Below are 27,156 nucleotides of genomic sequence, written 5' to 3' on the forward strand. Positions count from 1 at the left end.
TCACTGCAGTGCTGAATCCAACAGAGTGGAAAGTACATAGTTTAATGAATACGTTAACAATGCTTTCTATTGTTGGTTCACTCATGAATGCTGATGCTTTGAGGGTATGGTATCTTATTAAATTAACCAGTTAGTTTCCTAAACTTAGACATGTATTCACCATTTTTATACATAGGCCTACTGTATACAAGACACATTTATATGAAAATAAACTTTAAGTTATTACTTATTAGTGAAGTAGACTCAACACGTTCTTATTCTTACAGAACAGAAAATGATTAAATCTAGTTGTTGAAGGATAGTTACTCAACATGCATTTAGATGTGATATGAATTAATTGCAGAATAGTATCAATGTGCCCTCTTTCTGTGATCTTGCTTGAGGCTGTGAGATAAAAAATGCACAAATTACTCTGATAAAAATTATAGATTGATAAGTACACTGAGGGTCAGGTGCACTAATTCACTTACCTACTTCTGTAGTTACAAGTGGTTTTTCAAAAATGAAAACCTCTCCAGGGATTGCTCTGTTGTCTCAGTCACCCATTAGCTAAACGACTATGGAAGAAACGGCATCAGTAGCTGCTTGTCTGTTTCATCTCCAACACAGATCATAGGTTGTAAAGAAGTCAATCCTTCGTGTTCCTCCCCCCCCTCCCTCCCTCCCTCTCTCTCTCTGGGTCAGTCATCCCGAACACTGTTGCCCCCCCATCATCATCCCTCGTTTTTTCACTGTTTGTGTGCTTCATTAACACCAAGCTTGTCAACTGACATCCACAAACACAAAAATGACAAGCGTCATGATGTTTATTTAAGCGTGCAGTGATATGTGCTCAAGCATCACAGGTCAAGCAGCACATAGGTAGCCGTGGTATGAATAAACAAAGCAAGGGCAAGAACGTTAAATAACCCTATGACGTTTATTGAACATAAAATAATTCAGATAAAAATAATTACTTAAAGATAACTTTTTTAGGTAAGTACAAAAGTCCAATGCCCTTAACACTAACCTATTTTTCTTTCATGATTATTAGGCTATATGACCAAACATTAGTGGACAAGCAAATCATGGTCATTGATTGGTTGCTCCATCCTAATAACATTCTCTACTATATTCTGGGATGGATTTTCACAAGTTGGAACAACATTGCTGCTGCAATTAATTAGCTTACATTCATTCAACCATAGCCACAAGAGCAATAATAGTGAGGTCAGACACTTCGGCGATTAGACCCTATATACAACACCTTATTCCAGAGATGTTTGATAGGGTTATGGTCAGGGCTCTGTGCAGGCCAGACAAGTTCTCCCTCACTCATCTCAACATCAAAACATTTCTGTATGGGAGACATGGGGTGAATGTCATTCTGCAACTGTTTAATGGAAATCACAAAATAGGTATAGTTTTTAAGTAAGGCACAAGATCACACAAAAAAGTGAGTAGCAGCATCCCGTCTCCTAATCTGGTGGTACTTAAATGGTAAACAAATGTTGGAATTATGATAGAGGACACTTTCCCATATCACTGTTGAAACCACAGATGATACCGCTTTTATTAAGCCAACTTTAGAAGTGCTATAAGCCTGTATCTCAACACGGTCTCTGCCTTCAGACCTTACTTTCAGAACAATGCCCTTGCAATAGTGTAATACATTTTCATCACGGACGGGGTTTGTAGGTTTCAACAAAACCTGGTCATCCTCTTAAAGATCACGTAAACCTTCAGTTCAAGTAAACACAAGTCAAATGTCTACTCTAAAATACATGTTTTGTACTGTTCATTTGTAACCTATCCATAGGTCCCTCCTAAAATAGAACAGCTATCTCAAAGTTGACAAGTAGTACTTACATTTCTATTGACTGACTGGCCTTGTGGACCTTTGTAGCAATATATTACATTCAAATTATTTTCATAATAAGTATAATGAGTAGATTATTCCCTTGTGATAAGTAAACGATTATGAAATGAATGATCAAAACCCAACACAAAACCTTTTTATGGAACCATTAAAGAACAGCTTCATCAAAAGATGGCATTATTCAAGTTATTATGCATTACTGTTAGGTCTGATATGGCTAAGATCCTAAAAGTTAGCATTTCTAGTTCTGAAATCTGAACCAAACAAAAATAATTGAGGAAAAATAAATCTCTTTAACCTCGTGCACAGTCTATACTGTAAGTGGAGTATTCCCTTGTTATAGTAACAATAAGTTATGTACTAAATAAAAGAAAGCACAATAAAACTTGTGAAAAGCTGGTATCTCTCATTTTTATATAAATGATTGTCTGGATTTACTCAAGCAGGCTGAATGCCCAAATCTAATTTTATGATCTTATGTGATAGTGTGGCAGGGAAGGCCACACACTGTCTCTATGAGGCACAAATCATGTCTGTGTATCTGTGTTTTGGCAAACACAAGTTGAAATGGGGACACGTAACCCTGTGGTTGTCAACGTGGGGTCTGGGGACCGCCAGGGGTCCCACCAGTTAATGATTATAGTTAGGAACCGAATGGATCCTTATGGATCTGTAACTCTGAGAGTGTAACAAATGGACCATCACAGGTCCATTTGGAAAGATTTGTGCATTCTCAGAGTTAAATTAATACTCATGATGTTACAGTGCACATTGGTCCAGAGATAAATCAAATGGGGATCAGAGGCCTAATGCATATCAAACTGTGGAAACTGTGTTAAAACGTTTGAGAATCAGCCACTGGTTGCTTGGTCACTAATAGGAACATTGCAGCCGGTTTTGGTTCAAAATGCACAACCCTCTGCTGAAAAAAGACCGATCACTTTAGTTGTTCCACTCTCGCTGGGATGACTTTGCATTTTGATAATTGAGACTGTATATTGTGTTGTTGTCCATCATGCCTTTCGTTTCAACAATGTCAGAGGATTTCCTGAAGAGTGCAGGAGGAAGCCTTCACTTTCCATCACACTCAAAAAGTCACGTCACAATCACCTCCTCCTTTTCCCTAAAGGACCCACTCTCTTCCTGTGATCTGACGTCCTACTCAAGAACAAAGGGAAATCACACATTCAGCTCCCAAGCTTGGTCGAGTGTGTTGTTTGGCACTGTTGTGTGGCGTAAACTGCACAGCACAATCTTTGCCAGGGTTAGGAGCCCATTCCCTTTCTATATGGACCTGTAACTAACAGCAATTGTCCTGGATTCCCTTCTCACTGGCACTATTGATCAAATGTACAGTATGTAGCCATTTAAGGTACATTGAATGTCCACCAGATGGCACTTTAGAGCTATATAAACATGTTTTACTGTTCCTGTTATGTTCCATTGAAAGCAAGATTAGACATTTTATTAATCTACTAGCCCATTGCAAATGGCTTCCATAGCCACTAGGCTAGCGAAATAGTGTCTTCATTAGCCAGAATTTAACCGTGGCTATAAATGGATGTGGCATGGATATGGCTGTCACTAATGCTTACCAAAATCCCTAAGATCTATCCTTGATTAAATGTTTGATGTTTACTTTATTTTACTCAGGGAGCCGATGATGTTCTGCCACATGTTAGTCTTATTAGGTTGACATGGTTTTATGGCAATGTCATTTCCAGTTGTCCTGGATGTTCAGGTTATGTCACTTCCTGTCCAGTCAACAGGGCGGGATTGAATTCTCAATAATGTGTCATTTCTCATATTGAGATGCCCAGAGTAATGGTTATGGCTGCTATCTCTACAGCCACCTGTATGTACATACATCTTCCAGGTCTACAGATGAGCCAGGTCCCACCGAGATCTTAACTCATGTCCCTCCCCGAGTCCCCTATGCTGACTCCCTCATTGATGTCCTACTACAATAAACACAAACTGGAGTGGAATGGCCACTCATGTGTTTATAGAAATGTAACCTGAATATCCAAGTTTAACACACCTCATTGTTCCACTGAGGACTATAAACCACCAGGTCAATCACAAGTCAAGCATTGTTTGGCCAATGCAATAACAACCTGGTCCTCATGCTGGTTCCACAGTGGCCACACATCCATGTTGGCGGCAAGGGAGCTTGATGGTTCTGTGTTGGCTTGGTAGCAGCAGGTGATCCTGGTGCTACGTCATGTCCTGTACGTCCAGAAGCATGGCGTCCTGTTTGGTCCTCAGCTGGTCTCGCACCAGCAGGTGGGCCACCAGCTCAGAGCTCAGGTCTAAAAGAGGAGAGAGATGGGGATGGAAGGAGTAACATATGGTTGTTAGGATAACTGTTGATAGACAAGACAGTACATATTATATTCACTATGCTCTACACAACATATAGTATTATTGAATGACTGCAATGTACATGCATTCATTCAGAGACCGACGTTAGGGAAGCAGTAGGACCCGATCAGGTTTCAATTTCTACTACGAGACAACAAGCAAAACAACATTGTAAAATCCTCAATTGAACTCAGTGCCTTATAAACGTAATTCATGCTTAAAATAGGATGTTAAAATAAATTGTTGTACACTCTTGGGTGCCACAGGTGCACCTGTGCGCTGCTCCAATCTGCACCAAACTTGGCACAAACACTGTTCAGGGGTCTGCCATGTGTGGCCCCAGAGGCCACATTAGGGTCCCCGGGGGCCGCAGGCACACCATTGCTTCAATGTGTATGCGTGCGTGCAAGTGAAGTTGTGTGTGTTTGCATTACGTGAATGCATGTTTGCATACCTTGTATGTCCTGTTGGAGTGATTCCTTGAGGCCAACCAGCTGCTGCGCTGAACAGTTCTGTAGCTCACAGTGCTCCAGACGCTTCCGTTTGGCCACAGCACTGCTGCTCCCCAGATTCTACACACACACACACACACACACACACACACGCACACACACACACACACACACACACACACACACACACACACACACACACACACACACACACACACACACACACACACACACACACACACACACACACACAATGCAATGCACACAAAGAGATTGACTTCATCTGGAACAGCAAACATAAATCTTATGTTTAAGAAACAATAATCTTATGCCCTACATAGTTATTTCTCGCTCTTCCTCTATTCTATCTCTACACTTACATTCGTTTTCCAACCTTTTTTCCCTATTCATGTGTTAGAGTTTGTTTGTTAGATTTTTTGGTCCCACCATGAATCTCTTTCCCATAATTATGTAATAATCCATAACATACAGTAGCTGTATTAAAAAACTAGAAAAGTGCGCTCCTCGGAGTGCATGTCATCACCAATTTGCGTGGATCTTGGACACAATTTGTAGGAGGGTTACGGTTTGCAAAAATAGCAATGTGTTGTGAGTTTGTAGATCGGCTATTGTTTGCTATTTTAGTTTGTTTTGTCTTGAAAATATTCACCAATAATGACATGCCCCAAATCCCCCCTCCCCAAATTGATTATTTTATTAAAATCACAATTAACTGCACCCCTAATTTACGTAAATCAACACCAGCTCCTATTACCACATTAAGCCAATGTGGAATGTCGGCAGTAGATTTGCAGCTTTCAGTGCAAATGGAAATAGGGCTTCTGAAACGTCCTACTCACCTCCTCCTTCTGTCTTTGTTCATTCCACAGTTTATCTCTCAGAGCCCTCAGAGCCACTACTACTTCCTGCTTCAGACCAGAAGGATGGTAACCATTACAACCTCTCCCCGTGGAAACCTGGCCAAGACATCGTACAGTTAGCAGCCAAAGTAAAAGAACGGTGAAATAAAGCACTGGTTCTCAACTGTCTTTTCTTTGTTGGGCCCGGACACCGGTTTTCACAAGCCATTGAACTGGGTTTTCCAACCTGGAGTCTGGGTAGGAAAGAGCATGCAGGGTTTGCGAGACCTCGGTCTCAGGTAGTCAGGAAATAAGATTTTGAAAACATGTTGCACAAAATCTAACTTTCTAAAATAGATCATCTGAATTTATAGAAGCATTTATTCTATCTGCATATCTAGCCCTCACTCCAAAATGGACATAATGGTCTTACAGTTTGAGCTCTGGTCCCAGAGTGCTGCTCAGTGCTTATACTCCGCTCCTTATATGTAGTTAGGAAGGGAAGGGCCAAATGATAAGGACCAACTTCCCCACAGGGATCAATAAAGTATAATATTACAGCTTGTGACCAGCATTAGAGATTCTGTTTTCATCCATTATCACTAGCAGTGGAAAGAAAAAACAAGTCAGAGAAATATTAAGTGAGTGTGTGTGTGTGTGTGTGTGTGTGTGTGTGTGTGTGTGTGTGTGTGTGTGCGTGTGTGTGTGTGTGTGTGTGTGCGTGTGTGCACGCGCGTGTGTGTGTGTGTGTGTGTGTGTGTGTGTGTGTGTGTGTGTGTGTGTGTGTGTGTGTGTGTGTGTGTGTGTGTGTGTGTGTGTGTGTGTGTGCATGCATGCGTGCGTACGTGCGTGCGGTTTCCTAGAACATCTGCCAACCCACTTTGTGATAGCAAACGACTGGCTGACACATAAATAAATGTCTATGAAGAAAGACGTTTCTCGCATTCCAGCCACCAAAGCAGGGAACTGTAGGCTGAACTGGTGCTCTCTAAGCAGAGCAACATTGATAGAGGAAATCAACTCCAGGAAACTCTGGGAAAGGCCTCAGGATTATTGTTAAACCTTAAGTAAAGCCCAGTAATGTTTATTGCCTGATATCTGTGTGCTCCAGTGCTTTACTGCAGTTTTTCTGGAGTTGTTTGTCCTCTTCTTGCTGTTATTGAATCTGTTGAAAACACTTCACTGACTTTGTTTACACAGTGATTTGCTATGAATGCTCTGTGTACACACTCATTTATTGCTTCATGGGTTAACCTTGTGGTTTCCATATTGTACAAATAATATGCAGACATCAAGTTTTGAGCAAATGTGAATATGCGCTGATTAAAACTAACTAACTATGGTATTTAAATCTTCGGGATGATGTGGTGGAGATCAGTCAAAACCCTGACCTTTTTATGGGCTCCCTCATCTTCTTCACTGTCGCTGTCGTTGATGAAGCACAGCTGTAGGTTTCTGTGATTGTGAAATCTGTGAACACAACAGACGCAAAAACACATGACATTCCTAAATTATATTGCAATATTTAGTATGAAAGTCAACCATAATGTTTTTTCTTTTGTCTTTCTATCCATTTTTATGTTTTAAGTTATCTGTGCTATTAATTTGTTGTCCGTTATTATGTTCTGATCATATGGATTTCCTTTTGAGGAAAGTACAATTTTTACCTTGATTTGTCAGTTTGCACCATTTCTGCCTATTTCATATCTGTGTTTGCATGCATTTCAAGTGAAGCATGTCGAGTTTCAGGGGGGCTGTATAAAAAGGGCTATGCAAATTATTTTTTTACTTTACTTGCGATGAGAGCGCGGGGGGAGCAGTTGGGCCAGCCAATGGTTGAACCTGTGACCTTCCGATTCCCAGACGACCTCTCTACCCTCTCAGCTACAGCCACTGCCAGCGGCCCACTCTTAGTGTTCATTGCACTTTTGCACAGTCACTGTCTGATTATTCTGAATTGTCCTTCATTACCTAGACGTAACTCTACATCTCGGCGTGTCCTCCTCATCCTCCTCCTCCCAGTTGGCTCCCCACAGCCTCCTGTGCCTGTCCTCAGCTCCGCCCCCTGACTGGGTCCTCAGCTCTATGCCACCTCCACTCTGGAGGACAGGAGAAGAGGGGCAAGGAAATCAAGAAAAGGTCAAGCCACATGTAGGCTATTAATCACTTTGAACAATGCTGTGTCTGTTACCATGTGCTTGACAGGGCACTGAAGCACATGCAATCAGCATTGCCGTGGCCTTGCAGAAGCATAGAGGCTGTCCTATAATTGAAAGGTCCCAGATTTGATTGCCGTCACAACAGCCAATTATGTGTCAGTCCAACAAACAAGTGCCTTTGATGAAAGCACAGAGTTAATTGGGATTAGATTTATAATCCACTTTTTAGGTGAGAATCGTGACTTCATGTCTTTGCAGCTTAATCATTTTTAACCCTGAGAGTGTACAAAATACAAATGTAGCCAAATGGATACTTGAGCTGTATGTCTGACTGTCCACAAGTGTTTCTTCCCAGCTTAAGACACAAGGTGCTCAACTAAAAAAACGCTTTAAAACACCCAAATTGAAAATATTTCAACTCTCAGCAAGCTGATAAACACCAGATGTAAATGTGCAGTGCAGAATAGGGTAAATACTCTGTGCTCCCATTGAAAACCATTTAAAACATATTCTGCACTCTCAGCTCTGGAAGAAATGTCTCAGGTCATTATTTTCCTTGAATAGCCAGAAGCGGCACCAGGTGCTGAGCATCTGCGGCGCTTGTTCACAAACTTCACATCAACATATTGACAAGGTTCAAATGTTTTCAACTCTGTGTGTTTGGAAGTGTTTTGAGTGCACAGTGACGGCTCGTCTATATGTCTCTTCGTCCCCCACCCTGAAAGATTTGCCACCACTGATTCAACTTTGGATAAAAGGCTTTGGTATGCCTTACAGGTCCATTTGTCTATGTGTAAACTCTAAAACTGAGGATTTTACTGTGTAACATAGGGCTGAGTCGGCTGACCTTTGACCGTTCCTTCCGTTCTTCTTCCTGTTTCTCAAGCTCTGCGATCCGCAGGCTTAGATCCTCCCAGTGCATGATGGGTGCCGGTGGTTGGTTCTGTTGGCGCTCTTCACAGGAGCCTGCAGCAGCACTCTGCTGATGATCAAGTCCGTTCTCATCTTTCTCTTCTTCCTCCTTGGGATGATCATCACTCTCTTTTTCCTCTGAGCTTTCTTTCTCCTTGGTTCCTCTCTCCATTCTCTGAAAAGGAAAAGAACGTTGGCAGAGAAGTGTAGCGCCCAGGATTACATTCAATAATTGACACTGGGTGAATAAATGGTTTGCAAAATCGTGTGATAAAATTTAAGGAAAGGTCCCACCATTTTCAATTCATCAAAACATTTAGAGACGTACGGATATACACAACTATATAGTCGAAACAGGAAATCATCATAGAGGAGGTAAAAGGGGAAAAGAAACATATGCAGTGAGGGGGAAAAGGGGTGGGTGGGGGATTCAGATTTTACGGGAGCCAGTTTCGAATTGCAGCCGTCCGTAGGTGCCCTTTGAGAGCAGTTTTGAAGGAGTCAAGGGATTTGCATCTCTTAATGACTTTTTGGTAGGGCGTTCCACATTTTGGTGGCATAGGAGCGAAATGAATTTAGTCCCTTGTTTGTGCTGAATCTGGGTTGCACATGGTTTGTTGAACTCCCTCTGGTGTTGTGGGTGTGGACTTTGTTGACTATCTTGGTGGTGTATAGCTAATCTTGTGGACCAGACCCATTGCAAGATGCTGTACTCTGTCGTCAACCCTAAGCCATTCCAGCCTGTCAAAGTGGGCAGGGATGAGGTGGGTTCGGAGAGTGAGGCCAAGTAATAGCCTGACCAGTTTGTTTTGGGAAGTCTGGAGCCTTGTTGAAGGGTTATGCCTATACTTACTACAGCCTTAGAGTTAGTGTATATAGACTACAGCCTATGACAGTTAATAATAATAATAATAATAATAATAATAATAATAATAATAATAATAAACCAAGGCTATGTTGGTCTCTATTCTCCATCAGAATATGAGCCAGCTAGCGTTTCATTTGAGTAGCCTATACGTGTTAATTTAGCAACCTAATCAAATCTTTATCTGCTCATTTACATGAATTACCCTAATTGTAAACCAGCGCACGCCTACACAGCTACACTTCTGCAAAAGACCAACTTCGGCTACTCCTCCGTAAGATGGTGTCGCGCTCCGAAAATAGTCAATAGTGCGACGCGTTGTGAGCTTGTAGATCTGCGCGCGACTCGACACCGCGTGTACGAGGAATATATAATGGCAGTATTTTATTTCCGTACATTTTAGCATTTCGTCTCATGTCGTCCAGGGAGGGACCCCCAGAGAGACTCCCACGAACGCTCCTCTTCTCTATAACAGAACACAGCAGAATGAATGTTGTTGTTTACAGAGTGGAAGTTTGCAGACAACATTTAACATTACCTACCTATTCATATCCAAGCATGCCTTAGCTCCTCTGACATTGTTTTTCCTCCTTTCCCCTGTCCGTTCTCGAAACGTGCGTTTTTAACCATCGCTATAATTTGTCAAATTAAAAGACTTGTTATTATGAAACTCTTCCTTCCAGAAGTCAAGGAAACACCCCTCTTGAAGGCAACCCCTTCCTCCCTCCTTCCCTCTCCAGCTCCCCTCCTCCTCTTCTCTTCATGGTCTCAGTCTGTTCCCACTTTTAACCTCCTCTGCTATTTGGCCCTATGCAATGCAACGCACACACTGTCCCATCCAGACTCAGAGCGCCTTTCACCGTTTCACACGACTGCTAAAATGTCCCGTTTGGCGACGCCCAGGCCAGGATTCCTTGAATGATTGACATTGCATTGTTGTTGCATGTACATTGTCTCATAGGTATTGTATTGGAAAGAAAGTGCGCGGACGGACGGGTGGCTTTGTGGTGGCCTGGCTGGGATTTCTGATGAAACAATGTTTAGGACACAATGATGTCTGTGCCCTGAAAGGGTTATTAACAATGAGCTTCGTTCTGGGTGTCCAGTTTCACAATTTTTGGAGATGACGACTCAAAACAGATGGGAGATTTCTGTCCTGTGTGGGAGATGAGAGCCAGAGGAGCAGATATAGTTTGTAGGATGAGGCGCAGTACATCTCAGATAAACACATGGGTAAAAACGACTAACCGCAGTATGGAAGAATACACTAGTTCATTGTAGGCTAGGCAGGCTACTTTACAAGCAAGCAACAAGTGCTCATATAGGGACGACCAGCCGGACAACGATCCCAATGAGCAGAGCTTAAACGCTGTAAAATGTAATTCTTCAAGTTCAACATTCATCTGATTTTATGGCCTGGCTGATATCGAATAGAACAGTTGTTTTAATTTAATAATAATAATAATAATAATAATAATAATAATAATGGTAATAACAATAATATTACACGGCGGCACATGTGTATGTGGCTAGTCAATATGCCTATAGTCAATATAACAGTAAGACGCCCTGAGGGCTCTGAGGTGCACGCATCCGCCTGGGTGACGGCAGACTGCTGGGCGAGCGTTGGCGCTTTGGGATGGGGGGTCAGATCAACATATGGATTGAATTCTGTACTAGTACTGGTCATATATGGAGGGTGTCTTGAGTACAGTGTTTGATGAGGTCAGATCAACATATGGAATGTATGTCAGAACAGGTCAGCTCCATATATGGAGATCTAAGCGTGGCAGCGGGGGCAGGTCAGTGTCTACTAACTAATAACTTTGGGCCCTATAGAGTCTAGAGTCTGATTGGACAGGTATCAGTCAAAAGGGAGACATCGAAGAGGAAGTACGGGTGGGGAGGATCAACATATAGGTCAGCTCCATATATGGAGATCTAAGTGTTTGAGGTTTGAGGTCAGATGTAGAGTTGCTGGCCGGCTACATATGCAGATCTAGGTGATGATCCAGTCTTCTATGCCTATCCACAGTTTGATGAGGTCAGTGTCGTGATCTTCATATAGGCCTATATGGAGACGGCCATATGGTGGCGTGATGGCACGAGGCGTGACTGTAGCTGTCCCAGCAATGGGTATTTTGTAATATTCAATTTGATTGCTTACCTTTCTGAAAATGTATAATATGTGAACATTATATGTATGTTTATTTGGGTACACATTGTATTTGCATGGTGAGATAGTGCCATCTACTGTGCTCTGTATTTGTGGTCTGTTTGTCTGGTTCATGGGCAGGTTGAATTAGGCTCACCTAAGCAGCTAATCACCTCATTTCAATCACCTGTTGGGTTTGGGCATAACAAACAGAGCAGAGGTGAAGAGAGGAGCTCTTTCATGTCAGAGAGTAGCCCCTTTCGGGACCCTACGTAAAACTTTTTTGATATTTTGTTTAGTTTTACGTTGGGTCCCTGCTCGCTAGTGTATTTTCGTATGGAAATTCCTAAATGCGGATGTGGAGATTCTCTCTAAAATAGGACCCGCGGCATGTGACGCCATTATTTTCCTTGAGTTATTCTGAATTCGGTAACTTTAAGTAGCTATACATCCCGGTGCGAATATCTCCTGTGGCGCGGAAGCCGTTAAGTATTTTTAATCTTTGTTTGACCGATTTGGTCGCTTTATTTCTTCTTGTTTGTTTACCGTTTATTGTACCGCCTCCCGGTGTGCGGTTGGCTTGTGAGGCTACGTCCCTGCCTCTGATCTGCTGTGTCATAGCTATAGCGCCACTAGCTAGCCAGATAGGCGGTACAATGAGGTGTCAATAAACAAGAAGAATCCAAGCTTCCAAATCGGGCAAACATATATTAAAAATACTTAACGGCTTCCGCGCCACAGGAGATATTCGCACCGGGATGTATAGCTACTTAAAGTTACCGAATTCAGAATAACTCAAGGAAAATAATGGCGTCACATGCCGCGGGGAGGCGTTTTAACATGTAAACATGAGCCAGTAAATGTTTTAATCAGGTGGCATGGACGACGTGGAACAGGACCCAATGCACTGGGTCGAACAAATGTCAGAAACTTCAGTAGCATTTGGGTTCTGCTTGGAGGGCTAGTCAGAGAGTCTCCACAAAAGATAAGAAAGAAAATAATATAAAAAAGAACAAGAACTGAACTCCCAAAAGTCTGTGCAGAAGGCGCATACGGTATGTTCCCAGTTGGTTTGTTTGTGTCTGTAAAAGTTATATTGCCATTGTATCGTTTAATTGTTTGTGTACATTTCATTTAATTGTTTATATAATACGGACATCATGATTGACTGACAAGGACATTCATATTTCATGTTTCATTGTGTTTAAAAGAATATTGTTATGTTTTGTGTTGCAGTTTTTCACGTTGTCGCTTGGGATAAATAAAAAGCCCTCTCGATATCAGTTGGGACGTTGTCTTATTTCTGCACCAGATGAAGATGGTTTAGGAGCAGTTACAGTGACCATAATGGAGGCGTGACATGACGTGTGACACGACTGACTGACAGGATATGCAGGTTTTCATAGTAAACTGCGACCTATGGTCGCAATTATTATAGGCTAAATATAGGCTATTCTAGTAGGCTGCTAGCCCCTCTCGGAACCCTCCATAAAGCTTTTCTGAAATTTGGATGTCACTTTATGTATAGGGTCCCTGTGCGTATCTATATTTTCGTATGGGAATGTTGGAACGCGGACATAAATATATATGCTCGGTAACATCGTATCTGCGGTGTTTGACGGCCTCTTTTTGTTTGAGTGATTCTGAATTTGTGAACTATAAGTACCTATACATACCGCTGCGAATATCTCCTGTGGTGCGGAAGCCGTTAAGTATTTTTAATCTATGTTTGACCGATTTGGAAGCTTGGATTCTTCTTGTTTATTTACCGTTCATTGTACCGCGTCCCGATGTGCGGTTGGCTTGTGCCGGCTACGTTCCTGCCTCTGATCTGCTCTGTCATAGCTATAGCGCCACTAGCTAGCCAGATAGGCGGTACAATGAGGTGTCAATAAACAAGGAAGGAAAAGAAGAATCAAAGCGGAAAAAAAATACTTAACGGCTATTCGCAGCGGTATGTATAGGTACTTATAGTTCACAGATTCAGAAGCCCTCAAAGGAAAAAAAGTCCTCAAAGAGCGCAGAAGGAGTTATCCGAAGGTGTTTACGTTAATTTATGTGTGCGTACCCGGTGGCAGGGTGGAGGTGGAATAGGACCCAATGCTCTGGGTCTAAAAAATGTCAGAAACTTCAGTAGCATTGGGTTCTGCTTGTAGGGCTAGTAGGCTGCCTACTTCAAGCCACACTATGTAACATTTTTAATGAATAAAATATGATTTGTCCAATCTCTATGGTAGAGTAGCCTATGTTAAAGGACAACTTTGTTTTTTTCAACCAAGGTTCATGTTTTAGGCTGTTATTAGAGAAAGTAAAAGATGAGTGTTATTTTCTTTTTTTTCATTTGCTGCTTTCTTTCGTTTTAAGGAATTTAGCTATTTTTGCCAGACGGCTAAATACGTCTTTTTTTTTTAACAATAAATTATGGCGATTTCTTTATTATTATTTAGTAGTACTGCATGGGTACTGGGCGGGGGGTCCTTTAATATTTTGTCTTTTATTGAGACATTTAGATCATGTCAAAGGTCATGTCTCAGTCTCACCTAGATCTAGGGTCTGACACAAATTTTAACCTGAACAATTTATCCCCAGCTGGTGTCAGCAGGAAACCAGGTTCAAATCCGGGGTTACATATAGTGCTGCTTTAATAAAAAATAGAACTTTATCCTACAAATCCCAGTCTTTTCTCATCAGTAAAGTGATGCACACTTCTGCAAAGTGTGAATCCATGATATGCTTTGGTGAATCAGCAAGTTTAGGCCTACTGTGGTGTCCTTGTGCAAGGTGACGATAAAAATAAAGGGTCAATTTCTGTAATCTATTTATTATTAAATCATTTTAACCTACACTTCCTTGAGGTCTCCTTGTGGGGCCTGGAGTTTATCCTCTTTCTCCCCTCATTTTTGTCCGGACTCTCTTTGCCTATAATAGCAGATCTACAAGCTCAATCAATGCAATGTGAGTTTGTAGATCTGCTATTATAATATGACATACCCAGAATAGGGAACTCAAGTGGTTATATTATACATTATAATCTTTACTTTACATATAGCCTACATCAAATGGATTATCTCAATCCTGATGTTAGTGATAGCTTTGAACTGATATTTTATATATTATTTATTAGCCTGTCATGCTCATCTGAATTGTTAAAAGGTCCAAAAGTCGGGGCGGCGGTGGCTCAGGGGTAGAGTGCCTGGATGGTAACCGTAAGGTTGCCAGTTCGAACCCGGGCTCCCCCAGAGTTACTGTCGAAGTGTCCTTGAGCAAGACACTGAACCCCTAATTGCTCCCGATGTGCTAGTTGGTGCCTTGCATGGTTTCCGCTGCCATCGGTGTATGAATGTGTGTGTGAATGGGTGAATGTAATGCACAATCTCTGTAAAGCGCCTTGGATAAAGGCGCTATATAAATGCACCATTTACCATTTACCAAAAGGAGGTTGTGTTATAGTTCTAATCAGGGTATAATGTTTATTTTACATGCAGATTACTGACAAACATTAAGTCATGTTTCACGATGCACTCAGTCTAGTAGGCGTTAGTTCTCATGCACTGGTGAACTACTGTTGCACATTGCAATATTATATAGAGCAGGGCTGCCTGCTATACTGGCTACTGGCAGATCACGAAGTCTCTTCTCATGTTGCAATTTGTCATCTTTGCCGCAGTATTTTATTTGGCCAGCGAGTGGCGCTATTTTCACAGTTGATGAACTACCTCTATTTGGTGAGGGACTATGTTGTAAAATCTTTCAAATAGTTTTAATTTCGACCATGCTTCTCAGCGTTTGAAGATTTGGTGATTATCGCTGAGGGCGTAATGGACAACTTTACCCGAGAAACGTCTAAACGCCCTGGTAGGTTTGGGAAAGGCTGCTGTGCGATTTTCTCCTTTTAAACGTTAGCTGAACAGCTAATCCTAAAAGTCACGTCACTTTCTGGTACTCGAATTAAAAGTTGCGTCGTGTAGCGATGACACCTAGCTGGGTGATATTTATATACCTTAGCAAAAGTTATCAGTGTTTTCGTATGGGTTTTTGTTGAGCTTTCTCGGATCCGCAAGATTTGCGTTTTGAGACACCAACACATCAAGCATATTGCATTGGTACAAATCCCCGAGTGAAAGGACTCCATTTCATCTAGTCGCTGTACATTTTCCTAGGGAAAATGCGATAGAGCAAAGGAAACTGGTCCGGGACTATTCCCCCGCTGACTTGGCGGCTCTGGCTTGTTGCATCTGAGGCCTGCGGGTCAGGCTTCCAGCGGGCTCGAGTAAAGCCCAACGCCGCCTTCGAGTGGTTGCACGGCGGCAGGAGACGCTGCCAGGCGACGGGCCGGAGAATCGTCAGAATGGAACGGATGGAAGTGGATCAGTGCGCAGGCGCACCCTCCGCGTCCGGAGGAGGGGCTCTTCGTAGATCGAATAGCGCCCCCATGATCACCAGTGTCAGGTCAGACACACTTTTTGATTGATTGAAATATTTATTAACAGTTTGCAGAATTACAGTACATTTCAAGCACAAACTCAATACAAAGACTGTTAACTGTGAGTGGACGACCCAATTAAGCATTACACTTGTTTACAACAGGGTCCACCATGTTCAATTCATCAAAACATTTAGAGAGACACACACACACACACACACACAGGTTTTTGATTGATTGATCATTGAAGTGTGTGTGTGTGTGTGTGTGTGTGTGTGTGTGTGTGTGTGTGTGTGTGTGTGCGCGCTTTCAGCCTCTGGGACCAGCCAGTGTGTACTATACATCAGTAGTACATGCACACACGCACGCATGCACGGACACACACACACACACTCTTGTCATTTTTGAATAATGTAGATGTGCTTTTAACAAAACCGGTATGTCTAGAGTTTGACCTATTAAGTAGCAAAGGACATGAATGCTCAATTAAAACAGTAGACAAAGAAATACCTACATCACAGACACAGGTCTTGCTCTCTCTCACTGTCTTTTACTCTCTGTCACCCTGGCCTGGACCTGAATCGCCCTTTCCAGTGATGGCATGACGGTGTTCAGTCCTATGAGCTCATCACGGTACCGACGCAGCAGTGTCTCTGTCAACCCCAGCTGCCCTTCAAGGGTGAGAGTCTGTGAGAGAGTATAGGAGTGGGTATATGCAGTTTAGCCCATAGCAATGTTTCTAATAATGTACGTTTTGCCATTTTCACTAAAGTACAACCCCTGGACATGATGCTAGTATGTCGCAGGGACTTGTCCCAATCCAATCCAATGTATGTCAAAGCTGTTGGCTGAACGTGACCGCTATTAAGAGAGGGAGATATGGTAAATGGTCTATTTATATACTGTAGTGCTTTTATCCAAGGCGCTTTACATACACTGACACAGAGCAAGACAGGAAAGCCCAAAAACGTCACATCCGGTTTTTTACCCTGGGCAGAATTTTCTATGGCTGCCAATGCAACTTTTTCCAATCCTTAATCACATACGGACAAACATCTATGCCGATAATATCTAACTTGCGGAGGTACCGTGCCTTGTCCACGGGCAACAGATCTTTCAACGTATGGCATTGCAAATACATTTGATAATCGCTACTCTGCGCAATATTGTTTTGGAAATGCCGCAAATTGCATTGCAGGGAACGAGAGCAAATCACAACTTCCCCTGGGGGTGGTGACTCCGCCCTGAATACGCGTTGTCGTGTCAGTGTATAGATTGTGCATTACATTCACGCATTCACACACACATTCATACACTGATGGCGGTGGAAACCATGCAAGGCACCAACCAGCACATCAGGAACAATTATGGTTCAGTGTCTTGCTCAAGGACTAACTCTGGAGGAGCCCAGGTTCGAAATGGTAACCTTGCGGTTACCAATCGGCCACCATCCAGCCACCCTTATGCTGTGTGCCAAGCACTGGTTACAGTTTTTCAGAGTCTTAGGTACAAGTACAGGGTACACCCAGTGCACAATGACGCTAACACATTTACATGTAGGACTGAGGACGTTTTCTGAAAAACTTCAACAATTACAAATATGTTATGCTGCTATATACAGTACTGTAGTGTACATAGCAACAGGAACCCCAAAACGGGTTCCTGTCTTGAAGGGTAAAAACGCCAAAAGGGGTTCCTGTCCTAAATGGGTTAAATTGACTCCAGGGGAAGGTCATACACATAATGTATGTGAAAGCTGTTGGCTGACCGTGACCGCTATTAAGAGAGGGAGACATTGTGGGCTTCATATGATATGACAACATATGATTGAAAGCAAGATTTTGGCTTAACTTAATTTCGTGTAAACCATGCATTGTGGAACATTGGCTTCTCTTTCAACCTCCACGGTGGTAGTGGTGAGTTGTCTTGATCTCATGCTGGCTAGGATAGACTAGTGCAGCAGCACAGAACTCGACTACAACACATTCTCAGTTGTTCTCCATAAACATTTGGAATTCATATCCAGAAACAATTAGTAAAAGATTTCCACATGCAAATACATTGTGTGCTTGCCGTGGTTTGTCTTTGAGAGTGAATGTTGGCTGGCCTGCCAATCATAATCTGTCCTGTCTTGTTGTAGGCACCTCCCCTGTCTCCTTTCTCATTGACCAGTGAGAGGTCAGACCACAAGAGGCAGGTAAGGACAATGGGGGCTAGTTATTAGTATGTACTCGGTGCTACTTTTGTCATGAATGCCTGTGTTATTAAGGCCTGTATAAAGTACACACAACAGAAACCAATGAGCGAGAGATCACAGTAAACAACCTAAGCATTCATCTGAACGTTTGATGGGATGCATTTTTGTCTCCACCAGCCGAAGGCATGGGGAGAGTATGCTTTGCACACTGTGTGTGTGTGTGTGTGTGTGTGTGTGTGTGTCTGTGTGTTTCCGTCCGTCCGTGTACAGCTAATCTCCGTCACCGCTAACCCGGTCGATGCCAAACTTTGCACCCACTCCCTAGATGCCAACTATGAACCTCTGCCCTGAATTTTCCAGAACGGCCTATAGCGCCAACCATGAGGCAGCTTTTCACATTTTTACCTATAACTGCACCGATCTGCGTGAAATGCTACATGCACACTCTATCCCTAAAGGCCAAGGACAAACCTTTGACCTTTTTTCACATTGCCTTTTATAGTGCCACCAGGAGGCCGACATTTTTGGATATTACTCCTCCAGATTATGTCCAAAAATCCCACAAATCATTACACAGTATCTATAGTCATGCGCTCAAGAAGGATCTGTCCGATATTTCATATTCCATCCTAATTGGCCAACATTGGCTTCCAAAGTTTGTAGGATTGGTCCGTTTTGAACAAAAAGCCTCAAATCATGAACGGAGCATAATCTTTCACACACTTTACTACTAGGCTGATGAATATATCCCACCCTTTTCACATTGGCCTGTTACAGCGCCACCAACAGGTGGATTTTTGCAAGACACATTTTGGAAACAAAATGCCTCAAATCATCCAATTGCCATTGTAAGAAGAAATGGCACCCTTTTCACATTGGCCTATTATAGCGCCACCAGGAGGCCACAACCTGACCTAGCCTGGTGGAGACCTGTGCCCTGAGGGGCACCTTTTCTAGTTACACATGTGGCTGTGACCACATTAACATTGCATCTAATGAGCAGTCGGTTTCTTTTGGCCCCGGCCTGCGTGCGCATACTGGTTCTTATCAGTGTGACGTTGTCTGGAAATGCGTCTATGCAGATAGGTCAACAATGTCTTAATACAAAATTGCGATCTGATCAGCTTGCAAACAATAGTTGATAGTCAGTCCTAAAGATCAGATTTGAGAAACAAGTCAGATTTGCCTGCAGTTTGAACACTTATAATGTAGTGTATACTATGTGTTCTCATTGAGAGCTGTACAATATGTGCAAAGTTTGTTGTAGATTAGGAAATCCTTGAATGCACACACGTCTATTGAAAACGCACTTTATCATACCATCTACCGGTATATATGCACTTTTACCCATGGCCCAATAGAGCATGCCTGCTTGCTCAGGGAAGATACCAGTATTTAATTGTGACCTTTAGACGGGTCAACCAGTACCAGACCACAGGATCTACATTTTTAAATAGAATAGCAGGTAGACCAACTGGGTACAGGCTTCACTGCAATCACTGCAGATGTGCTATTACATTGTATCAACATACTGTACTCTACCTTACAGATTGGTCAAAATGATATTTAATTCACTGAAAGTTACATAGTGTAGCTTTTGTTACATTTATTTATTAGTATACACACACCTTTGAAGAATGCTTCCTCTTATTATCACATGCATGGATAGATATGTAAACCCACATGTCGTTGAGTGTGTGTTTGGTTATTTCAGGAGGAGAATATGGAGATGACACTCAGGGAGAGTCTACAGAGACATAGGTACTTGTCTGTCTGACGCACGCACGCACGCACGCATGCACACATACCACCACACACACCCACACACACACACACACACACACACCCATAGCTCACTTCAGTACCACTGAATTAGTTATCTCTCTTTCTTAGCCTTGTTTTTCACATTCTCTTTCTCATATGTATCTTATTTCTCCCTCCTCTGACCTACTCCTCCTCTTTCTCCGCTACGCTGTTCGTCCCTCTTATTTCACTCTCTGCAGTGCTTCCAGTCTAATCCCTTTGCCTCCTGTCAGCCAGTGGCATGACCACTTTTCAGGGGTAAGTAGAACAGTAATTCTCAACCATTTTCATTTCAAGTACCCCTAGTTTGATATGAATTAGACCACAGACCCCCCCCCCCCTCTCTATTCAACAGACCCATAAGGGTTCATTTTGACCCCTGGTGGTCTCTGCACCTGATGTTGTAATTGTGCCACTGTCACCGATTCTCAACAGGTGCTGGATCACAAAGGCAAATACTGAAGAGAAATCGTGAAAATGTGTGCAAATCTTTGAATATATATTATTTCACACCGAATGTTTTTAACTCAAATATTTGCTTCTGGGGGGGTCCCTGGAACAACATATTTTGAGATGGGGGTCGTGGCCAAATACACTATTTTGGGAGTCCTTGACATGAAATAGTTTGAGAACCACTGACATAAAAACATAGGTAAGACATTTTATAGGATCAGGTCTCAGGTCTAAATGGGTTTAAAGAGAATGGTGGGTTGGTGAAGTTGACAGTTCTGCTCCAGTTCTAAACACACTATGGGCTGTATTTTGCGTGTCTTTAGTAGTACCAGGTCTTATTCCCTAACTTGAGTAAACTAAAGACCTGGAGGCGTGATCAATGCCATTTGGCTATTCTGAGTGGCCAAATGGCATTGATCACGCCTCCAGGTCTTTAGTCTTTAGGCCTCTTATGTTTCCACCCAGGGCTTCCAATCACAGGACAGCGGTGTTACGCCTAATTCATCTCCCAGCCCTACGAGGAGGTTCAGGTATATCACATTAATCAACCTTATCGTCACTGGTATTGATATTGTGGCTGTTAAAGTGAAATTCCCCTTGAATCAATCACACAGCTAGTATAAGCCACTCTGTTTGTCCAGTTTGTCAAACGCAAAATGACAGCTTATCAAGAATTACAAGCTTGTTTATAGATGCAACAAGGTTAACCAATGTTGTTTATTTTACTTTTATTTAAATCACATTGTAGTGCATGTCAGTCTATTCTATGAAATGTGCCAACATAATTAAATGGGTTGTTTTAGTCATGGAATGAGATTTGATACATCTGTATCATTTTGATGTAAATCTACAGTGACTGGATTCCTTTATTTTTCATCAGGCCAGTTTTGAGCTCCACTGTCAGATGGCCAGCATTAACTCCACTCAAGAGGAAAGGTAGTTGTGTGTGTGTGTGTGTGTGTGTGTGTGTGTGTGTGTGTGTGTGTGTGTGTGTGTGTGTGTGTGTGTGTCCTATTATAAGATCACTCTACTCTAATCAAGTCCTCCAATCTGCCAGGATGTGCCCCTGCTTTACGGTTTGTTTAATGGGAGTTCTGTTCATCTGCTGTGTCCTTCAGGAGGGGTTGAGTCTGACGGGCCACCCAAAAAGCTGTTTGTTGCCGGGGTAACAGATCCCGCCCACTCCACCAGCTACACAGTCAGGTGCGCTGCCTGCTTTAACAGTGGCAACACACACACACACACACACACACACACACACACACAATCAAAACAGTATGTGAAAACAAATCAGAGCGCAGATCTACTCACGCTTTCATATTACTTTCACTGCCTCTCTGTTTGCCTTGCTCTCCCTTTCTCTCCCTCCTATTCATCATGAAGGTACTGTAATGTTGGGCCATTAACAACAGTCAGTAACAGGATATCGGTATAGCTATAATGGCAATACAGAAACACAGGAAGGAATATGTACCCAGGTCTGGACAGTCTAAAATACACTGGGCAGAAGCTCCGAATAAAGGAATATGAACCAGCATAACTAAACCCTGTGTGCATTGTTTACTCTGGTATAGTACTAAAAAGACTAAAGTCTAATTTGTACTTAGCTGCACATTGCGCACAGAAAATAGCAGATGTACAAGCTCACAGTGAAATGTGTGTTTTTGGGACGCAGCTGAGCTTAACTCAGGGCTACTGTACTCCTTGTTGGACAAGCCTTTTGACGAGAGTTGTAAAACTGACGCGATTCCCTCCCTACTTCTCTCTCCGCCCTGCCATCAGTGTGTCTCAGGCCGTTGCAGTTTCTGCTCAAGGAGGAGCCATTCCGCTGTGTTCCAGTCCGCCAGGCAGCCCTCTGTCTTTATCCCCTCCTCCATCCTTCACCCACCACCACCCTGGTCACTAAATTGCACCTGACCACCCACACGTACAGTAACTCCCCCGGAGACACCAGTCTGCCACCATGTGCACAGCACAGCGCAGCAAATCACAAAAACAAAAAACACTGCAAGTCGGAAGCCCATTATTTTTCTACAACCGGAGAACCTGATATTTACCATAGGTGCCTTATTTGCTCCTTTGTCGGCACAGAGGAGTTCTGCCCGGAGCAGAACCCACAACAGCTGTGTGTCATACGTATATGTGAGAGATCAAATCGGCCATTGGATACTAATGGCTTTGGCAGAGTGGTCGCTGGTGGTTTGAACAGAGGGTGTCAGCCTACAGTAGGTCAATTGGAGTCTACTCCCTGCCCTACATGCCTACAGGGGTATTCATCACTAGGCTTCTACCACCGTGCCATGAACCTTACAAGGGTGTACTGTGTGGTATATGTATCAGTCAGGATCTGCCTCTACCCTAGGTAATGCATTGGCACACTGTGTGTATCAGTATCTTTGGCCCTGTGCACAACACCTTGCATTTCATGGAAAAAACTGCTGACCATGGATCATACATTTTTCAATGTTACATTGTCTGCTGCTGACTAAAAACTACAGCGTGTATATTCCATCATGCATTGTGGCCTTTAAAAGGCTGGCACTGGCCAGTTGGAATGGAACAATAAGGACACTTGACTATTTAGTCATCTGGATTTCCTCTTCAGCCCAATTTATACTTTGTCGTACAACAGAGTTGTGCACGAATATAGCCGAACTACAAGCACACAATGTGTCGCAGGCGCAATGCATTGTGAGCTTGCAGATCTGCTGTTTCCAGTGATGGAGTATATTTCGGGCATTACTCTCTTTGAGTAAAACTTCATGTTGGACTGCGCTTTGCAAGCCGATCTGACAGATAAACATCGTTTTTTCCTGCTTGTTAGGTGAATGGAGCGTCAATGTCCCATACAAATATCTCAGAGAGAGCAGGTCCCCAGAACCAACCATAAAATCTCTTTTGAAATTACAAGTCAGATCTCTTCTGATTCTCTGCAAGTTTTAATTAAGATGTAGTCATACAGTATATTACAGTATGTTACTACAAAGTGGCACCTTGATTTGTGAGGATGAATAACAGCATGGAGACAACGTGTTTGCTTGATACTGCAAGGGTCAGATTGTCTTGACCAGTCCACAGCAATTTAACTAGAAGAGTCTTGTCGCGTTGCATACTGGAAAATTCTTAAAACCATCAATGTTCCACTGGGAATTCAACATTCATTTCTCACAGGGCAGCATAAGCCAAAACTTAGCTTACAAGCTGAAATTATATTTGTTGTCAGAAAAGACAACCGCACCAGCATAGAGCACTTACAGAAACAGTTGGAGTAACATCTGCATACCATTGTGTCAAGCTGGTACATATTAACCTGGGATAGAGCAGCACTTGAGTTATTCCCTAGCCTGTCATGCTGAAAACTCCGCCTTCAATCTGTGTGATTGGCTGAGACGCACAGACGGAGCGCTCGTTTTGGTTTACGGTATAAGCTATTCCATCCACCCTGCCATGCCAACTCGGGATAGTGCCCTCATTGACGAACGAGACCATTGTCTGTGCAGTGTGCACACTTGCTCTGAGAGTGGCGTGCTTTAAAAAGTTGTGCATTTGTTATTACTCTTGCACATACGCAGGACGAGGATGAGTCAACTAAAATGAGTGCTCCCAAAAACAACTGGCTTGACGGCTGGTTTGGGAATAACACATGGTCCAGTCCAAACCAGATAATCTTTTTTTCTGAACCAAAACAGAGTATGAGAGCTTTTTGTCTGAAAGTATATATAATATTTTACTTTTTGATGATATTTTAAAACCAAACTTAGACATAAACCCAAGAATTCAATTCAGCACACCCCAACTTGTGCTCATTGCCAGTAGCTAAATTGTAGATAGCATGACCCCAACAATACTATAGTTCAAATTAGCCTTAAGAGATACTTTAGAAGTTCTCTGTATACATTTTGCTGCTCTTCCATCCTCAGAGATGTTTTAACGGCACAGTCCGAATTGGTTTTCCAGGTGTTCTAGAAGAAACTTTTGCAAGCCTTATGGCTCATTTATAATTTGTACAGCCTTATGGCTCATTTATAATTTATACAGCTGTTTCGCTTGCCGGAAATATAAATAGGCTTCATGGACATGAAGTGTCTTGCCTACATCTCCCTAGTTTCGATAACTAAGGAACTGGAGTCCAAAACGGGTCATGTGTCACTACTTCTGTCAGGTCCCAACATGACGGGCACAGAAATAGTTTAAAGAGCCTGGGGAGCAGGTTCAGAGACCACAAGTCTAAATTGGGGCCCGGTCTAAAAACGTATGAAGCTGTGGTCTAAGGGCCTTAATGGCTCTGTGTCTATATGTTTATAGTGTATCTATATGTGAATATTCAGAACGGAAGCTTTACTATAAGTTACTTTACCCTCAGTTTTAATCCAATGGGGGTTTTGACGACAGATATTAAATCCTCAGGCAAAGCTCTATGCTAATGACTGTGCTCTTTCATTCCTGTTCTTCAAAAGGTGTTTTAAAGGCCCAAAAAGAAGTGGTTTGTCTGAGGAAAAAGAAAACTTGCCAGATCTTATTGAGTGGTCTAATATGGTGTTTTGCAAATGCGATGTTATGGTGCATATTTAATTTGTTTGCTTAGTTGCCTTCCTTTAATGGTCATAGTTTGCAGTAATTGGCCATGCCGTACATACCAGTGACACTTTTCAGCTGTTTTGTCAGAATACTTTGAAGCGCTTTATTTGAACAATATATCATTCTTCTATAACTATTTTCCAGCAGATGGACTAAAGTGTCACTTTCTTCTTTGGATGTGTTTTCTTATGAATGTGATCATTGTCCTCAGGTTAGAGCATTGTTTTCTTACTCTTCATGGGTACTAGGGTAGGAAATTGGCTTAATTAGTTCCAAAACATTATATTTTTGTTATTTTGTTTTATCTTGGGCAGACTATCCAGTATTTGTGAATATTAATAACACTCCCCGAGACAGATTCAAAATAACTTAAGATATAACGTGAGGTCATAAAGATGTATACTTTGGAACATCTGCAGAGCAGTTTTTCTTACACTTTACATGGGGCGGCAGTGATGTGAGAATCTAACACTTCCCCATAGATTTTGGAGCACTTTAATCACCATAATAGTGTAAGAGTTTGCTAATCTGCACATCCCTCTGTGACACATTTCACCAGAGGCGTCAGAGACCAGGGGGGAGACGTGTAAATGGAGCGTTCGGTTGTCAGGATGATCTCTGTAATTACTGGCTCACTCCTATACATATTTGGCGTCATATTATGTGGATATACATGTACATAGTATATGCTCAGAAGGAATATTGCCTTGCTGTCCACACATCCTTGTGCCTCAGTAGTATTTTACCCATGGCCTATTGCAGTTTTTCATCACTCCATGGGTCGCTGATGTTCTGACAGAGTCACAGGCAAAGAACAACATTGTTGAAACAATGTTTACGTATTCGCTTATTTTGCAATTACTTAGATGGCGAGGTGAATGCCAACTTCTGGTCCGAGGTAAATCATTTGTAAACCATTATGTTCTGCTCTGGACCCTAAAATATAGCCCGCTGGGATGTCATGTACTGTACATTCAGCAAATATGCGGCCATATATTTTTAGATGTAAATCTATGGGGAAACGGATAGGGCTGTCGTTCCCACACTCTTATGCTTCATTTATACTTAGTTGTGTGCCATTGTCACACGCCAAATATATCAAATATATCAACAAGCTCACAACATGTGATGCGTTGTGAGCATGTAGATCTGATATTTTCAGCACGCAACTCCACAAGTATAAATCACCCTTTTAAGGATGTGATATTTCCAGCACACCATGTGTTACTTTTGAGAACATTTGTTTATCAGAAACTATTGATTAATTTGACTATTGAACATGGGATAAAAGTGATCTAAAAGTTGTGTTCTCCTTATGTTGACGCATGTGTTAAAAATTCCACATCCTTTCCTCCTGACCTTTCACTTGTGAAATATGTACATAATTTCTTAAACTGTCTGTGTTATACCAGTGCTGTTTTTATGTTGGGAATGGACAAAACATTTTTCCAATCTACACTATTTGTAGATTTTACAATCAATTTTCACAATTTTGCACAGAAATTACTATACCATTGTAAAAAATAAATAAAAATAAAAATGTTTGTTACATGAATGGATGCATATCTAGATACAATGGATGCTGTTTATCCCCCTGCCCCCACCCCACCCCCTCTAAGTCTTGGGGAGTTGGGCCCACTCTCTGATGTTGGTGGTCAAAAAGCACATTTAAGGACATGTCTGTTAATCCTACTATAAATCTGTAGGAGTCAGAAAGAGGTTGATTTCATAACCGTGGTGGTGCAATGTGATGCAATATACCGTACATCTGGTCCTGAGATGGAAATTCTACGGGACATTATAATGAATATGATCAAGCGGTTGAGCCACCATGGTATGTCCAACCTCTAGATAAGTGGTTCTCATTCTCAAAGTGGCATCCGGGTTCCATGGGGTCCCCAGCAAAAGGAGTTCATATATACTACTGTAGTATCAAAATCAGTTTAACCACTTTAACCTTACAAGCCCACAATGTGTCAAAACATTTTAACAACACCAATCTTGTACCGGGATCCCTGGCAAAAATACTTTTTCAAATGGGGGTCAATCCAAATACATATTTATTCGGGGGTCCTTG

At 42.2% G+C, this 27,156-nt stretch overlaps 2 protein-coding genes and 1 long non-coding RNA gene across 5 annotated transcripts; 1 reads left to right on the forward strand and 2 right to left on the reverse strand.

Annotated features, from left to right (window-relative positions):
• Positions 1-900: 900 nt before the first annotated feature.
• LOC310869764 (schwannomin-interacting protein 1-like) lies at positions 901-10,865 on the reverse strand. Of its 2 annotated transcripts, XM_083780661.1 has the most exons (8): positions 10,013-10,847; positions 8,541-8,780; positions 7,506-7,633; positions 6,926-7,004; positions 5,535-5,651; positions 4,677-4,794; positions 1,754-4,170; positions 901-1,601 (listed from the first exon to the last, which is right to left on the reverse strand). In XM_083780661.1, exons 2-7 carry the CDS (start codon positions 8,775-8,777, stop codon positions 4,076-4,078), a joined length of 774 nt encoding a protein of 257 aa, XP_083636787.1. In that variant the 5' UTR covers positions 8,778-8,780; positions 10,013-10,847; the 3' UTR covers positions 901-1,601; positions 1,754-4,075. The 2 variants fall into 2 exon arrangements, with proteins under 2 accessions (XP_083636787.1, XP_083636786.1); XM_083780660.1 differs by having other exon boundaries at positions 901-4,170; positions 6,920-7,004; positions 10,013-10,865.
• On the reverse strand, positions 7,692-8,516 carry LOC310869776. The gene is made up of 2 exons (XR_014570184.1): positions 8,080-8,516; positions 7,692-7,968 (listed from the first exon to the last, which is right to left on the reverse strand). It is a non-coding gene; the product is annotated as an uncharacterized lncRNA (long non-coding RNA).
• A 4,232-nt stretch (positions 10,866-15,097) lies between the features above and the next one.
• Positions 15,098-26,487, forward strand: LOC310869856 (P2R1A-PPP2R2A-interacting phosphatase regulator 1). 2 transcript variants are annotated; one of them, XM_083780819.1, is made up of 10 exons: positions 15,098-15,480; positions 15,786-16,074; positions 16,643-16,727; positions 18,189-18,245; positions 19,960-20,006; positions 20,249-20,306; positions 20,967-21,031; positions 21,382-21,437; positions 21,620-21,704; positions 22,284-26,487. In XM_083780819.1, the coding sequence occupies exons 2-10, from the start codon at positions 15,974-15,976 to the stop codon at positions 22,405-22,407; spliced, it is 678 nt and encodes a 225-aa protein (XP_083636945.1). In that variant the 5' UTR covers positions 15,098-15,480; positions 15,786-15,973; the 3' UTR covers positions 22,408-26,487. The 2 variants fall into 2 exon arrangements, with proteins under 2 accessions (XP_083636945.1, XP_083636944.1); XM_083780818.1 differs by having other exon boundaries at positions 15,098-16,074.
• Positions 26,488-27,156: the final 669 nt, after the last annotated feature.

The sequence above is a fragment of the Protomyctophum parallelum genome (assembly GCF_964188405.1).
Source record: "Protomyctophum parallelum genome assembly, chromosome: 1".
NCBI lineage: Eukaryota > Metazoa > Chordata > Actinopteri > Myctophiformes > Myctophidae > Protomyctophum > Protomyctophum parallelum.

What these genes read in the sequence shown, in the direction of transcription:
- LOC310869764 (XM_083780660.1), bottom strand. Translation starts at nt 8,777, where the DNA reads ATGGAGAGAGGAACCAAGGAGAAAGAAAGCTCAGAGGAAAAAGAGAGT. An exon ending in AGATGTAGAGTTACGTCTAG is followed by an intron (nt 7,005 to 7,505) that starts GTAATGAAGGAC and finishes TTGTGTTCACAG; the next exon opens with ATTTCACAATCACAGAAACC. An exon ending in ACTCCAACAGGACATACAAG is followed by an intron (nt 4,171 to 4,676) that starts GTATGCAAACAT and finishes CTCCTCTTTTAG; the next exon opens with ACCTGAGCTCTGAGCTGGTG.
- LOC310869856 (XM_083780818.1), top strand. Translation starts at nt 15,974, where the DNA reads ATGGAACGGATGGAAGTGGATCAGTGCGCAGGCGCACCCTCCGCGTCC. An exon ending in AACTCCACTCAAGAGGAAAG is followed by an intron (nt 21,438 to 21,619) that starts GTAGTTGTGTGT and finishes TGTGTCCTTCAG; the next exon opens with GAGGGGTTGAGTCTGACGGG. An exon ending in TCCACCAGCTACACAGTCAG is followed by an intron (nt 21,705 to 22,283) that starts GTGCGCTGCCTG and finishes CCCTGCCATCAG; the next exon opens with TGTGTCTCAGGCCGTTGCAG.